Here is a 16219-nt window from a genome sequence, read left to right on the forward strand (position 1 = left end):
TACATATATGTGAGGGGTAGAGGGCGTCACAAGCAACCTATGTCCTTAGTTCTTAAGTTGTGGTTATACTTTTCAAACTTTTCCTCTTTTTGTAGTTCACATACAAACTAGTTTCTTTAGTCATTAGTTCTTTGATTTTAGGCTTTTCCTCATCTTTTATTTTGATGCTCCATTGCTCTTCATATTGCTTATCTAGGCCATTGAATTCAATTTTTAATTTTCAAGTTGCTATTGCAATGAATTTTCTTTGTATTTTAACCATGTTGTGATGGAAAAGGTAAACCTTTGCCCCTTAACAACACTTTGAAGCCTAAGTAAATAATGTAATGATTCCACTCCTATATAAAGAATGAAGTCCTTTGGAAACATTTTTTTTAGTATCATATATAGTTATGAAAGTTATGATTTAAGTAGGAAAGTAAGGATAATGTGTGATTATATCTCTTAATAGTAGATAAATCCTTAAGGTTAAGATCTTAAAAGATTTTTCAAATTTTAGTCACGGCAGTTAGTATATATGAGCATTGGAAATGAAGTTAGTTAAGTTGACATAATTACTCTAGTTAGCTAAGTTGTTTTAATTTTTGTATTTTATCTTATAAATAAAGTTTAATTTGTTTTTTCTTATTTTTTTTCTATAAATGTTTATTGAGAAATTTTATCCAAATGAGAATTCAATGCACTTTTTGGAATTATTATTTTACTTAGTGAAAGAAAAGTCTAAAAACAATTCTTCACGGGATAAAAAAAAGTAAAAATTACTTAAATGACAAACTTAATTAATAATAAACTTAAATGACAAACTTGAGTATGCCATGCCATGACTAATCATAATTGATTATATGACTGTTTGGTTGAGATAATATTTCTCTTATAATACAAATGTAATTTATTGATCATATATAGTTGATTATATGAATATTTGGTTGAGATAATATTTCTCTTGCAATATAAGTGTAATTTATTCATCATAAGTGATTTGTATTGTGAAATCATTGAGCATATGTATTTGTCTTAATAATGAGTCACATTCAATGTCAATTTATGAAAGATTTACATTGAAAGTACTTTAGAAAGGGAAAAAGTGTTAAAATGAAAATTAATAATATATGAACATTCACATAATATATACACATGATTGACATTAATTTTTATTTTTTATTAAATCATAAGTATTATATTTATATCTATCACATATATTTTCTCTTTTATTTCTATAAATATAGATTAACACAAAGTGTTCATAAATATATATATATATATATATATATATATATATATATATATATATATATATATATATATATATTAAAACAAACATGCTGTAAGGCATAGGATACATTTAGATAATCACAAAGCCTAACAGATGCACTTGCCTTCTTAGTTCACCTTAGTATTAAGCAAATATTTCACTGTACCCTTACGTTCATTTAGTTGATGGTTTGTTTACTCAACGAAATTACCTCTTTATAATGTTTCATCATATTGCAAGTCTGGAGTTAGATGTATATTAAGTAGGTACACCGTGCATAAGATTAATTCCTCATTATAATTGACTTCTTTCCTTTCTATATTTGTATTGGAGTAATATCTTTTCCTTTAATTGGCTTTTGTACGGGTGTCTTTATGGGTGTACCTAGGTGTTGGAGAACAAAAAAAACACATGTCAAATAAACGCATAACAACATTATAGAGTAAAAAGATGAAGAATAAAAAAAAATGTGTTTACTCCTTTAAATTTAACTAACACAATTAAAAAAAAAGGATGACAAGTATGTTAATAAATTACGTGTTAAAATATAAATATAAAAAAAATGTCAAACTTCCTAATACATGAAGGATGAAATGTTTTTCCCCAACCAACATGACTTGAAGTTAAAAATATAATTTATTCTAAAATTAAATTCAATATTTTTAATCCACAATCTTTTTAAAATATAACATAGGCAAACGACCTATGAAAAAGATACACTAGAATAGTAAATTGAGACAGTTGTATTTTTTTTCTTCAGTTTACGATCACTATCCTCAAGCAACTGAGATAATATTATTTATAGCAGTATAAATTACGCGAGTTTTTTGTTTTGTTTTAATTCTTAACTAATTGACTCTATTTTCTTAGGTAGGCAAACGAAAATTTACTTGCAATAGTTTGGATTTTGATTATTCACGTACACTGACCCAATCTGAGTCCTGCATCTGGTCCCTGCATGGTCTTCTTCAACCTCACGATTCCAACTCATTACACCTCGGCGCACGTTAGCCAACACCTCTCTCTCAGTCCCCCCAACACAGTGACACTCCGAAATCCCTGATGCGAATCCCCAAATCCAATTCAACCTCTCCCTAATCCCTCCCTCACTCCTCCATCATCATCATCATCTTCGAGCTTGCAAGCAGCAAGCTCCATCAACAACACTTCCGATTCTAAAATTTCCCAATCCTCACTCACAATCACAATGATGGAGGACCACCCTCTCTCTGCGCCCAAAGACGAAATGGAAAACCTCGTACTCCACGACGGCGCGGACGACAACGGCAACGGCAACGATGGCGCCGGTGCAAAATCACCGTTCTCCTCCAATTACCGCAGCGCCATGTCCACGCTCTCCGAATCTCACCACCACCCTCTCTCTCCACCGATCCTCGCCACTCCCGCCGACTCCGATCCCCTCCTCTCCCCAAACCCTGGCTCCCCCGACTCCTCTTCTTACATCGACCCTCCCTCCTACGCCGACGCCGTTTTCACACCCTTCGATGACGACACTAACGACGTCGAGTCTTCTCCGTCTTCGCCAATTTCCCTCTCTCGATCTCCGTCTTCGAGTTCGGAGTATCTAAAGATAACCGTTTCGAACCCTGTCAAGGAGCAAGAAACATCGAATTCGATTGTTCCTGGTAGCAACAGTTACGTGACCTACTTGGTCACCACGAAGACGAACATTCCGGAATTCGGCGCCTCCGGCGCCGATTTCGCGGTCCGGCGGCGGTTCCGTGACGTGGTGACGCTCTCTGATCGGCTCGCAGAGGCGTACCGCGGGTTTTTCATCCCGCCGCGGCCGGACAAGAGCGTGGTGGAGAGCCAGGTGATGCAGAAGCAGGAGTTCGTGGAGCAGAGGAGAATGGCGCTGGAGAAGTACCTGCGGCGGCTGGCGACGCATCCGGTGATCAGGAAGAGCGACGAGTTCAGGGTGTTTTTGCAGGTGCAGGGGAGGCTGCCGCTGCCGGCAACCACCGACGTGGCGTCGAGGGTGCTCGACGGCGCATCGAAGCTTCCCAAGCAGTTGATGGGGGAGAGTGTGATTGCGCCGCACGAGGTTGTGCAGCCTGCGAGAGGAGGGATGGATTTGATGAGGCTGTTCAAGGAGTTGAGGCAGTCTGTGGCCAATGATTGGGGAGGTTCCAGGCCTTCTGTTGTGGAGGAGGATAAGGAGTTTATGGAGAAGAAGGAAAAGATTAATGAGCTTGAGCAGCAGATCAATGGTGCATCTCAACAGGTGCTATTTGGGTTTTATGTTTTCGGTGAATTATTGTTCGTTTCTATTTCAGATCATTAGGCTGTGCGTATATAGTTGTTTAACTGTGTTACATTCTCTTACTGAGCTTATATTATATTCAAGGTTTTAAATCACGGTTGTGGTTGCAGCTTTGTTGCAATCCTTGACATTGCGGGCAAATGCGGCCAATGTGGTTGCAGTGAGCTCAAAAACCCTGACATTGCAGCTGATGTCGTGGCCACTGACCAATTTTTATAACCATGTATATGACTGTATGGTTTATTGATTACTACGAATTTTCCAATCACATGCCAATTTTGGTGCAGGCTGAATCACTTGTTAAAGCACAGCAAGATATGGGAGAAACAATGGGAGAACTAGGTCTGGCATTTATTAAATTGACAAAATTTGAGAATGAAGAGGCTATCATGAACTCTCAGAGGGTACGGGCTGCTGACATGAAAGGTGTAGCAACAGCTGCTGTGAAAGCTAGCAGATTGTTTCGAGAATTAAATGCTCAGACTGTGAAACATTTGGTATATGAAAAAATTATATCAAAATTTTCAATGATACATTTTCCATTGAGTTGTCTATTTTAAGCAACAATATGTATTGCGCTTCCTAAATAAAGGGCAACCCACTAAATATTTTGGTGATTTTCCAATTTATGCATAGCAGGACACGCTTCATGAGTATCTTGGATTAATGTTGGCTGTTCATAGTGCATTCTCGGATCGTTCAAGTGCATTATTGACGGTGCAGACTCTTCTGTCAGAATTGTCTTCTTTGGAGTCAAGAGCTGAAAAACTTGAAGTGGCCTCATCTAAAATTTTTGGGGCTGACAAATCAAGGGTTCGTAAGTTGGAGGAGCTACAAGAAACTATAAGAGCCACTGAAGATGCAAAGAATGTTGCAATTAGAGAATATGAGCGGATCAAGGTATGGTTGGTCTTAAAATAGCTTGTCTCCATATATCTGTATGGTTTCATCCACATTTTAAAATTTTATTGGTTTCTTTGTCTAGATAGCTTTTCTTCAAATAGCTGTATGCTTTGAGGATAATTTGTGTTCCAAAATGGTGTTTACACCTCAAGCATATATGATTCAGTTGACACTTGATAATGTTTCTCTTTCATGTGATCCATTGAACTTGTGTTTTGTTCAACTTCTTGTTCTACAGGAAAGTTGAATTTTCAATACTTCATCAATTTGTTTTTCTCTAGTTATCTTAAAACTTTCTGTGATTGGTCATCTACCATTCTTTACTAATATTTCTTAATTGCTGGAGAATAGAGGTTCAGATTGTTGCATTTATAGACCTAAGTGCGTTTGTGAATTTGTAGATTGAGCTCCTCTTATATCCAATCAACAATGGAAACATTTCCTAAGCGTTAAGATGTTATGATTATTAGGTGATTATTGTTTGTGGTTTAGGGCTTCTGCTCGTAGTATTGACAATTGACCTAACTATTAGTAAGATAAATCCACCTTGAGCAGAGTCTCCTTTCTCTTGTATTTCGCTCATCATACTTGGCTGTACAGTCTCTTCTCTATTTTCTGTAGTATCTCTCCTCAGTATCCAAGTTGAATCTGTTCTCATGTATGCATTGTTGGTGACTCTCTTCTGGTCTGTTAATAATCTTATTGTTCTTAATATTCCTTTCCTTTCTTGTCTTTATCTCTTTTGCTACATAAACTCTATAATTCAAACTTTTCAGTGCCTCTATGATCACTCTGATACTATGTCAAAAGCCGTTCCCAAAAGCTTAAGCTGTTAGGTAAAGGTACATGAATGGTTTTATAAATCTAACTACGAGCATTGAAGAATTTTCTGGCGAACTCTGTTTTTATTCCAGACAATGTCTGTCTTCTGATTTTTGGATTCGTCTTGACTGGAGTTGGAGGTGATTTGAGTAATTTTGGATGGAGTTTCTCCTGGGGTTGAGGTTTTCTGTCAAATATCCTCTTTGGGTTTGCCTTTATTCGTTCTATTATTGCTGATTCCCCGGGACTTTTGTGGTTCGTTCTTCTAGTGTTTTTGGTTTGGTTGTGGTTTTGCTGTGTTGGGGGCATCACCGACATCTTATAAGCGTTTTACCCCTATTTCACTCCTTTCATCTCTTCAGTGTTTTGTTTGGGTGGTCCAACATTCTCCGAAATAAACTTTTGGTTTTTTCCTTTTTGATTGCTGAATTGCTGTTCTGCCTCTGTTATGCATTTTTAGTTATTGTTCTGTCTTGATTTGGAGTTTTTGGTGTCTCTTCCAGCTTTGCATGGCCTATTTGGCATTGAACTAAGATGCTATTTGAATAAGCTTTGTAATAGTTTTATGTGGAGGGGATCAGTTAAGGTTGAGGGGACAGTGAGGTGAAATGTCAAAGACTTGCTTGGGAAATGTGTAGAGATGATATGAGCTATCTGCCAAGGACTTTGCAGAGATTTGTGATTCATGGGGAGTACTAGTTGTGTAAGTTTTTTGGCTAGATGGGCTGGTGTTCATTGCCTTGTATTTTTGGGTTTACTACTTGTCATGTCACAGGCTAAAGCATGAGGGAGAGTGTTAAGATATTTATATCAGTATTAGGTTATTAGTCTTACTGTTATTGAGCTCGGACTTGTACTAATAGTATTGGTGCATCACCTAATTAGTATAAATAAGAGTTTTAGATTTGGGTGCTATAACCTATTACATCTATTAATCATATATTGTGCTTATTATTGTTATCCACCTTTTTCACTTTTCCTTATTTACTAACCCTCTACCTGAAATTCTTAATACTAAGCATATGTGAACTCTTATTTATTCAATTCCTTCTGTTTGAGTAAAAAAACTAAAATTGAAAACACTGTTATTTGGAATCACAGTGAGTACCCCAATGAATAAAATATATAATGTGATCTGGTATAGGTGGGATCTTTTGCTTTGTTTTTAACTCTGCTTTGTACACTGTTTTTATGTTATGAAGGCTACATGCAAATGATTATGTGCTTCTTACGTAGTGATCTGTTGGCAACATTGCTTTATATGGGATGAACTCTTATCTCATTTTTACTTCTTCCTCATCATCTACATCGGTTAGCTTATATTTCATGCAATCTGGTTTGGCTCTGCTGACAGCATCTCGTTTATGATTATTATGTTTGGAATTGGATATACCATGTCTAAGTCCAATCCTAAAGTGTTGGCTTTGTCTGTATTCTGAATTTATTTTTAGTTTACTTTGTCTATATTTTGGATAATGGATGATTCTGCTGCCAATGCAGGAAAACAATAGGAGTGAACTTGAAAGGCTTGATAAAGAGAGGCAGGCTGACTTCTTAAACATGTTGAAAGGATTTGTAGTTAATCAGGTATGATATATATCTGTTCTTTTTAAATTCCTCCTTAAGTAGAAACTGCATTTTCTTTGAATGGTTTCCACTCTCTACACCTACATATAAACACTTTCCATTTTGTTGAGTGTTTTTGATGACATATATGTCCCTTGTAATGTCAGTGGAGTAACTACTAGATAATTGGTAAATCATGCAAGTGTCTGTCTGTCTGAACAAGTTCATTTAGATGTGAACATGACTGTTTGCTAAAGAGAAGTAATGTATTAGTTTTAGAGGATGCTATGCTTGCAATGAGAAGGAAGCATGATGAAAGAGAAATATTAGAAAGTAAGAGCTAATGGATTAGCTTATTATGACTAGAAGTTTCAATGAGATGATTTCATTTGTATCAAGAAAATCTGCCGTAGTATTTACCAAAAAAGAAAAAGAAAACTAGTTAGAAATAACTATAAAAAACTTCGTACCCCATTGCCCAGAGGCTCTTCACTATGCGAAGGTATGGGGGAGGGATGTTGTACGCAGCCTTACCCTTGCATATGCAAAGAGGCTGTTTCCGGATTCGAACCCATGACCAACAAGTCACCAAGACACAACTTTACCGCTGCACCAGGGCTCGCCCTCCAGTTAGAAATAACTATATGATAGGGATTTAAGAAGCAAAGTGATAAACTCAATAAATTTTTTAGGAGAGAATAGTTGAAATTTGGTTGGAGAAAATGTGTGTTATTATTTGATTAGCCTTGTTGTTTCTCCTAGTGTTTGTTCAGACAATAAAGTTGTGACCTTGTCCACATGAAAACTTGTCATATTATAGTTTTGCCTTAGGTGGTTTGGGCACACATGGAGAAGATTTATAGAAGCTCCAATTAGGAGAGTAGATTAGATGGAGGGTAGCTCAGTAGCTTGGGGTAGAGGGAGACCGAGAAAAGAGTACATGAGAACCGATTAAGAAGGATCTAGAGGTCAGTAATTTGTCTATTGAGATGTAGTAGTATTGTCCACATGAGATATGAACACATTAGCCTTCTTGTACACATCAGTCAATACCGACAGACCTTAATAATTTGATGAAGCCCATCTTTTTAAGATGTACAACATTAATATCACATAAATTTTGGTGCAGTTTTCCCCCCCTGAAGAAACATGGACCCACAGTGCATGCAGCTGAGACATGGCATCAGCATACAGAATATCAAACATATAAATAATTTAATATGTATATATAACGTATCCCAACTCTAATGTCTAATGCACAAAACGCAATCAAACACATCAACCCTAAATATTAAAAGTTGATAAAGGTTAAGTGCTGAGCTTCTACTTAGTATTTCCTTCTAAGCAACATCTAAAGAGACGTGAATTTAAAACTAGAAGTATCATACAACATCACATGAAGCCATTGAGGCTAGAGAAATAACACATTTATTCTGTTCATATTCCATTCTCCAATAACATCACATGAGCTTCTCATTTTTCTGTTCATATTCCATTCTCCAATAACACATTTATTCTTGTTCTTTCTGTCTTTTATTCTATTCTTGAATTCTATTTTGTTGGTTTGTAACATCCATTGATCTCAGCAAGATGTTAAAATTGTGAGAGCATGCTTGAGAAGCTAGAGACAAGAGTCAAGTGTTCTACTTGTCTGTTCTTTTAAAATTAGTTTGAGCGTGGTTTAACTGCATTGAAATTCACAGTTGTGTGCATGCTTATAATCTTATGGTTAAATTAATGAAAATGAAAAAAATGTAATTTCAGTCGGCTCAGATGCCCATTTTTATATGCTATCTTTAGTTGTGTTCATCTGCTTCTTTGTCCCCATTTAAGCTATCCTCTTTGTGAATTAATAGGTGGGGTATGCTGAGAAAATAGCAAACGTCTGGACAAAAGTTGTTGAAGATACCCGTGGATATGTGGATGAAAGCACTTGATCTGTGGCTGTAAATGTAAATCTTCATTTTATTCATTGATGTGCCACTCTCCCCGAAATACGTCGTAGTCATGACAATAAACTAACGGAAGCTCTTTGTGGGTTCTTAGGCTCGTTCTCACACTTGTACCTCTGAGAACATTTCTTATACATCATTAAAAGCATACTTGCTGTTGTACATTACGTGCTATTTTGTTTGACTCCTGCTGCTTTTCCTTGGTTTTGTTTTTGGTTTGTTGCATAAATCTTTTTCCCGTTGTCTAAAGCAGATCATATTTCTAAGTGGTGTTAAAATATATATACTGCATATGAATTTACGGCGCACACTAACTGAGTTTCATTTGTGTTTGATGTCTTGGCGCACATATTAGAGTCTCTTTTTGGGGTGTCAAGGATTGGACGATCCGTATAAGACTTCCCGTTATTAGCATAACGCTCTAACCAACTAAGTTAATAGACTAATTATGTTATAAAATAATTAATGTCATTATATATAATACCAAAATTTTTAATATATATTTAATGCACATGTAAATTCAGATGATAAATTTTGTGACAATTAATTTTGATATAATAATTAATATGTTTACATATATGAATTTTTGTGAAACCTATGATTTTTATTTAAAATTTATATATGTAAAAAAAAATACATTATTAGATCAAAATCATTTGTAATAAGATAAAAAAATACATTGATAGATTTATGTTAATAAACATGATTTTTAATTATAATTTATATATGTAAACAAATTAATTATTAGATTAAAATTAATTGTCACAAAATTTATTATCTAAATTTACATGCATATTAAATATATATTAGAAATTTTAGTATTACATAAAGTTACATTTTTGTAAAATATATTTTTGAAAAAATTTAAAAAAAAATCGTATGGGACACTTAAGGATTGAGTCTCATACGGATTGCCTAATTCATATGAAGTTTACGAATTGGACAATCCATAAGCCTCATACGGATTGCCTAATAGAGGTTTGAAAACGAAAGGTTTTGAAAACAAAAGAAACATATCTACATCTAATTAATTTATGAAATCTTAAAGTTTATATATAATAAACTAGTTAGGAAAAAACTTCAAACCTCACCAATATTAGGAACAATGAAAGGTTATATGACTTTTTAGTTATTATTACCTTGGTGGATCTATGAAAGAAAGCAAGGGAAAGAGCACAAGAAGAAAGTCAACTATACACTTGGCTCATTTTGTATTCCCATTTATAAGTCAACAAGCCGAAGGAAAATGTAGCTTTGCATTCCTTTTCTTTGAAATTTCTATAAAAAAGGGTTGCTTCTGGATCTGTTCCTGATCGCAAACCTGGGTTGCTTGAGAAAGAACACGGTGCTCATGCTCATTGAGATTCAGAGTTGGCTGCGGCAGCCAAAGGTATGGAGGTTTGTGTGTTTTATTTCATCTGTTGTTGGACTGCTCTGTTACGCTCTCAGCTCTTCTTTCAATCATATGTTCGGTAAGTGGAGCTGGTGGAAGATATTACTCTATATTGTTTTTAGTTGTATTATCTGTATTGCTGTCTTGTTTGCAAAGGCATGGGAGTCCTCCAACTCTCTCCGGTTAGAAGCTCACACTGCTTTTTTGGTTTTGATGATCACTTCTGTATACTCATTTTTCGTTGATAAAGTAGTGAAAGGGAAACCAGATGCATGTAGTCTGGTTTCCTGTGCTGCATTTGCTATTATGTCTTTATGTTTGTCAAGACTGTCTCGCTTCGGATTTGAGGTTGATCTCCTATATTTTTTCAGCAGTCTTCTAACTATACAACTCATGAAAATAAAAGTATGGTTAGTCTTTGTTGGAGGGTGTTTCAGTTATTCCCTCATTAAACTTCGTTCCACTTTGGACAGTCTACTAATACATGGGGATCTTGTACTCCAAGTCATAGATCAAGACATTGAAAGTGGTTCACTTTCATCAGAAATCAATAGCAGTGCTTCTCAACTGGATTCACCCCAAGCTATTATTACTAGTCCTGGTAATGCTAATGCACTAGCTGGTGCTACTCTAGAAAATAAGGATCTAGCATTCCTAGTCGCTCAAGTCCGTTCAGATTCACACCAAAGCAACAGCAACAGCAATAGTCATGGTGATGATAGGCAATTTTATCCTCTCCTACCTTTCAATCACTCCAGCCTTAAAGACAAAAGTTGGAGACCAGAGAAAATGAATAGAGAATGGGTGCAGCTGCGGGAGCAACGCGCATCCTCTTTAATTGAGCTTCTCGAGAATCAAATAGAGGTGCTTAAGAAGAAGAATGGTAGCATTATTGGCGCAATGTCCAAGCATGTAGACCGATGCCTTAAAACTAATCTTGTTTATGATGACCAGATTCCGGTGCCACAAATAGATCACGATGACAACTTGGTGGTGGATGCTTTGCAATTTGATGATGACGACAATATTGTCGGTGACCTTGGTGCTACTGCGAGGCTGATGGTGATGGCAGGGATTGAGGAGGAATGCTGCAGAGTGTACTGTTGTTGGAGGAGGGAGTTTCTGAATGAGAGTCTCTCCACATTTGGATTACAAGTGCAAGATCTCAACATGGAGGACATTGACAACAAGGAGAAGATTCAGTGTTCGATAAAAGCTTTGAATGTATTTGTTAGGTTACTCTTTCCCAATGAAAGGAGACTCTGTCATCACATCTTTGGAAAGTTCATTTCCTCTGCAGATTTTGCTTTCACGGAGGTTTGCAGGGAATCTGCTACTCGTCTACTGAGCACTGCCGATGCCTTGGCAAATTCCTTCCGCAACACATTTGAGGAGCTGATGTATGAGTTTGAATTAGTGTTTTCTGGTGAGTACAGTAAATCAATAAAAAAGGATGCGCGCAGTGTCCAGAGGAGTTTGGACATTTTTAAAGATTCAGAAAATCTTCTTACTTGTGGAAGTGGTGGACTTCTTCCTATTACACATGAATTGATGAAGTACATTAGTGATAATGCCATAGAAACAAAAAGTCGCCTTAACCAAGCTTCACAGGGAATGCTTTCACCTTCTGTGCAAGTAGCCAGAATAGCAAGGCTGTTCGAGAGGAGTTTGAAAGCTAACTCAAAAAATTACAATAACCCTTCTTTGGGTTATGTTTTCATCCTGAACAATCGGAGCTACATAGACCGACATGTGGATCCGTACGGATTGGGACCTATTGGCTATGATTGGCTCCAAAAAAACAAAAGAAAAATAGAAAAAAACTATAAACTCTATCTGACAAAGTCATGGACTAAGATTTTCAACTTTTTGAAGTTGGACATCAATGAGGCAGAGGCTAATGTTGCGGTCAAGTTAATGACAGACAAGCTCCGTTCCTTCAACCAACACTTTGATGATATATGCAACGATCAGTCTACGTGGCTTGTCTTTGATAAGCAGTTAAGGGAACAAATAATAAAATCCATAGAAAACATCTTGTTGCTAGCATATGGAAACTTCATTGGGAGGTTGCAGGATCTTCTTGGTAATCATGCTAACGAGTACATCAAGTATGGAATGATTGACGTTCAAGATCGACTCAACAATTTGTTTCTTGTAAGGGAGTAGATGAATCCTACACTGGAAGAAAGGGAAAGAACACAGAGTTTGCATAGATTCTGAATAAAAAATATATAATCTCACAGTTCCAACTTCCAAAGTATGTATACTCCTGCAATATACCAATGTATGTTTTGACACAATCACGAATGGATGTTTCCTCTTTATATTTTTGCATGTTTAAATATTTCTTGGATGAAAAAACAAAATAACACTGCTCGTATAAAAAAGTACAAACATCCAAAATTCACCAACTGCGAAAGTAATTAGCTCAGTCAACCAGAAGTTTACCATGGATGAGAATGCAACCCATTTTGGGTTCAAGTTACTTTTTTATATTCCTTTACCAATCTAGGCAAGTGTTCCACGGAAATACCAGGTAATGAGAAGTACTTTCTTGGAATGGAGAGTGAATTTGAGATGACTGATTTGGGTCAAATGAAGTACTTTCTTGGAATGTAGATTTTCCAATCAGAAGATGGAATCTTCATTTCACAAAAGAAATATGCTTGGGAGATCTTGAGAAAATTCCACATGGAAAGATGCAAGCCTATTGCTACTGTATTGGTTGTGAATGAAAAATTCTCCAAGGATGAAGAGGACAACCAAGGGGATGCATCTGTTTATAGAAGTCTGATTGGAAGTTTGTTGTATTTGTCTGCTACCAGACCAAACTTAATGTTTGCTGCAACATTATTGTCTAGATTCACGAAATCTCCAAGTCAAGTTCATCTTGGTGCATCAAAGTATTCTAGTTATAAATAAATAGTAAATACGTAATAGGTCACTCTTTACATTTACCTCTATTCTCTCTCCCTTTCAAATTCGTTTTTCTTTTTTTCTTTTTCAAAACCCTCTTTTTTTTTTTGTATACACTCAAATCTGTCTCTGTAAAACAACGATCCAAGATTTGTTAATTGTTGAATCATCGTGAAGTTTGAACACAAGGTTAGGAACTTACTTTTGCACACAACCACTGTTGGGATTTTCGAGATATTATCTGTGGTGGAATAAATGTTCCTCACTATGAGTTTTTTTTCCTACAAACACCCAAACCTGTCCCATAAAACTACGATCTAAGACTCGTTAACCGTTGGATCGTTGTGAAATTTGGATACTGCCTTTGAAACTTATTTTTTCACATTCTCACCGTTGAGATTTGCAAAATAATGTTTTTGCAGAGTTTCACACTTTGACAGTGAAATAAAGGTTACAATCTCTTCCCTTTCTTTGTCACGCTCGAAGATCCCAGTAGAATAATCAGAACAAAAACTTGAGGAGTCTCACGGAACCGTTAGAGATGTTGATATCACTACCCGTGAGCCAGCTTAAAGGTAAGGGATGAATTATTCACAATTGGGGAGTAGTGAAAACATGTGTAAGGATCCTTAAAAGATTAATTGGAATGGGTTTTTACAAATTTTGATCCTATCTTTACAATTATAACAATAAATTATATATGTTTGATGGACCAATCGATGTCCCGATGAAAAATTGTTGTGTTCTTGTGTTGAATGTGAAACCTGAAAATTGAGTTTTGTTAATTAACGTGAATTGTACTCTAAATAATCTTCTCTTTAATATCTTATTTTATACAAAACATTGTCTTTGTTCTATATCTTCCCACGATGATGATCAACATGCTATGTATATATTGTAAATTAAAGAAAGTTATAAAGTTAATGCCTAGTAGTAATTTCTTTTGATATAATTTTAATTTAATTATTATAGAAACTCTTTTGAATTGAAAATAATATAGTTTGATTTAATATATATATATGTGTGTGTGTGTCATGCAAATATTATTATTGTGTGATGTACATATGATTTATGAGATGTGATAAATTGTTATAATGAGATTATAACATTATTGTTGAGATTGAGCATAAGTGTAAAATTGAACATGTGTTAATTTTTGAGATACACGTAAACATGTGATGATGGATTGTGACATTGTGATATGTTAAAATTGTGGACATGAAATTTGGTTATGAATAAGTGTGTGGTTAACACTTGATGTGTCAATACTTGTGTTGTGAGCTGTGAATTATAAAATAACCCGAATGGTGTTTACCTTGAGAAAAATGTTTGTGCGCAGTGTTAAAGGAAAAGTATAGGATTCCTAGGTAGGAACGTAAAATGTTAGATTGTAGCGCAATATGTTAAACGTGTTTGAAACACGAGTGTGATGTTGTGGGTATTGTATAATTCATGAGCAATGTCTGCATGCAAAAATTGTTTTAGGGGTTGGACCTGAATCACGAAGGTGAGACCTTAACGAATTGTTTGGAGTCTAGGCCTTGGGGGCAAAGACACTTGGTTTGAGTGCTTCTTTAAGCCCATGTTGATCCCATATGGTTGGAACATTTTCGAAAAACAGAGTAACCCTGAATGGTCACCTTATGATTTTACTTAGTAAGAGTGACCTGATATACCTATTGTGTGGTGTGTCTTGTTATATATTTCTAAGCATGCCAGTGTGGTTTTTCACTGACATGGTATCACATTTCATATAGGCTTGAGTCTTAATATAATTGTTGTATAATGCCTGCTAATTGTTTATTATGAAATTGATGAGTGTTATTATGTCTTGACCTGAGTGTGTAATTCATGTGTAATGTGATTGGTGATTGAAAAATGAATTTTAAATGATAAAGTGGTGAAGTGACGTGAATTGTATTACGTTGAGCTATATTATAAATACTTCTATAATTTATTTTGATCATGTCTTTGTTTATTTGTTTTTTTAGAAATGTAATAACTCACTCCCTATGTGTTGTTTGTGTTTGGATCCTGTGATGATCTTGAACTTTGTGTTCGTGAGAACACATGACTATGTGGATGACTTTAAAGACCCTCGTGCTAGAAGACATTGTGACACAATACTCTGATAGAATGTGATATTGGAGATGCATTTTTATTTTAATTGTATGATGTTATTTTATTTTATTTTACCTCACTGATTTAATAAAATTTCCTTTGTAAACTTTGACAGCCTTGTTCTGAGCCATATATGCTTTTAATAAGTTTTATTTGATAATAGTAAAATGAATGTGAACCTTTTATCCATATGAATTTGTTTATCTGTATTTTTATATATTTTATTTATTTATATGTATGTTGGGGTAGAAGGTGTCACAGAAATCAAACAAAGTTAGATTGGAGCATTGCAGTTCTGAAGAACAACTTTCAGACATCATGAATAAAGCTCTTCCAAAAGGCAAGTTTGAAATGTTAAGGTCAAGTTGTTTTAGAGAAAAATCTCAAGGAGAATAAGTGTTAGAATTTAATATTTTTCCTTTATTTTTAATATTACTATATTTTCTTTTTGGGTTGCTTGTAAAGTTAGTTTAAAGGTTGCTTGTACACAAGGGATATGCGACAAGGCAAATCCAGACTCTCCTAGCTAAAAGAAATCATGGAGTGCATGAAGGTTAACTTTGATGTGGCAACATGAACATACTAACTTGATTTTAAATTTTGGTATGGTCAAATTGCAAATTTTAAAGTTAGAGGAGCTAAAGGAGAAATAAGAGTCTATAAGGACGTCATAAAGGTTGCATTAGAATCAAGGTATGGTTTTTAGGTTGAGTGTATTTTGTTGGTTTATGAAGTTATATAGGTTTTGATGTGGATGATATAAATTTCATTTTAAATCATATCAAGGTTCATATCCTAAGAATCACAGCTTCAGGTTTCAACAACTCCCTTACAAAAGTGATTTATGAGGGGCTCTATGGTTTATATTTTTTAGGAAGGTTTAAAATTTTAAGTTTGCTACTCGTTAATTTCTAGCTTTTTATCAAATTGACTATCTTGAAATATCTATTTATAATATATAAATCCTAAGGTGCGAAGCTATATGTTGCCATATCAACTTATTTGTC

The 16219-nt window shown here is 35.2% G+C and overlaps 2 protein-coding genes across 3 annotated transcripts; both read left to right on the forward strand.

Moving 5' to 3' along the window:
• Positions 1-2098: 2098 nt before the first annotated feature.
• LOC114396929 (sorting nexin 2B-like) lies at positions 2099-9087 on the forward strand. Of its 2 annotated transcripts, none has more exons than XM_028359094.1 (5): positions 2099-3497; positions 3824-4033; positions 4173-4436; positions 6762-6848; positions 8684-9087. In XM_028359094.1, exons 1-5 carry the CDS (start codon positions 2460-2462, stop codon positions 8762-8764), a joined length of 1680 nt encoding a protein of 559 aa, XP_028214895.1. In that variant the 5' UTR covers positions 2099-2459; the 3' UTR covers positions 8765-9087. The 2 variants fall into 2 exon arrangements, with proteins under 2 accessions (XP_028214895.1, XP_028214898.1); XM_028359097.1 differs by having other exon boundaries at positions 2100-3497; positions 4176-4436.
• Positions 9088-9929: 842 nt separating this feature from the next.
• Positions 9930-12501, forward strand: LOC114396940 (exocyst complex component EXO70B1-like). Its single transcript, XM_028359102.1, has one exon. It carries the CDS (start codon positions 10131-10133, stop codon positions 12339-12341), a length of 2211 nt encoding a protein of 736 aa, XP_028214903.1. The 5' UTR covers positions 9930-10130; the 3' UTR covers positions 12342-12501.
• Positions 12502-16219: the final 3718 nt, after the last annotated feature.

This window comes from Glycine soja, chromosome 2 (genome assembly GCF_004193775.1).
Source record: "Glycine soja cultivar W05 chromosome 2, ASM419377v2, whole genome shotgun sequence".
In the NCBI taxonomy this organism is placed as follows: domain Eukaryota; kingdom Viridiplantae; phylum Streptophyta; class Magnoliopsida; order Fabales; family Fabaceae; genus Glycine; species Glycine soja.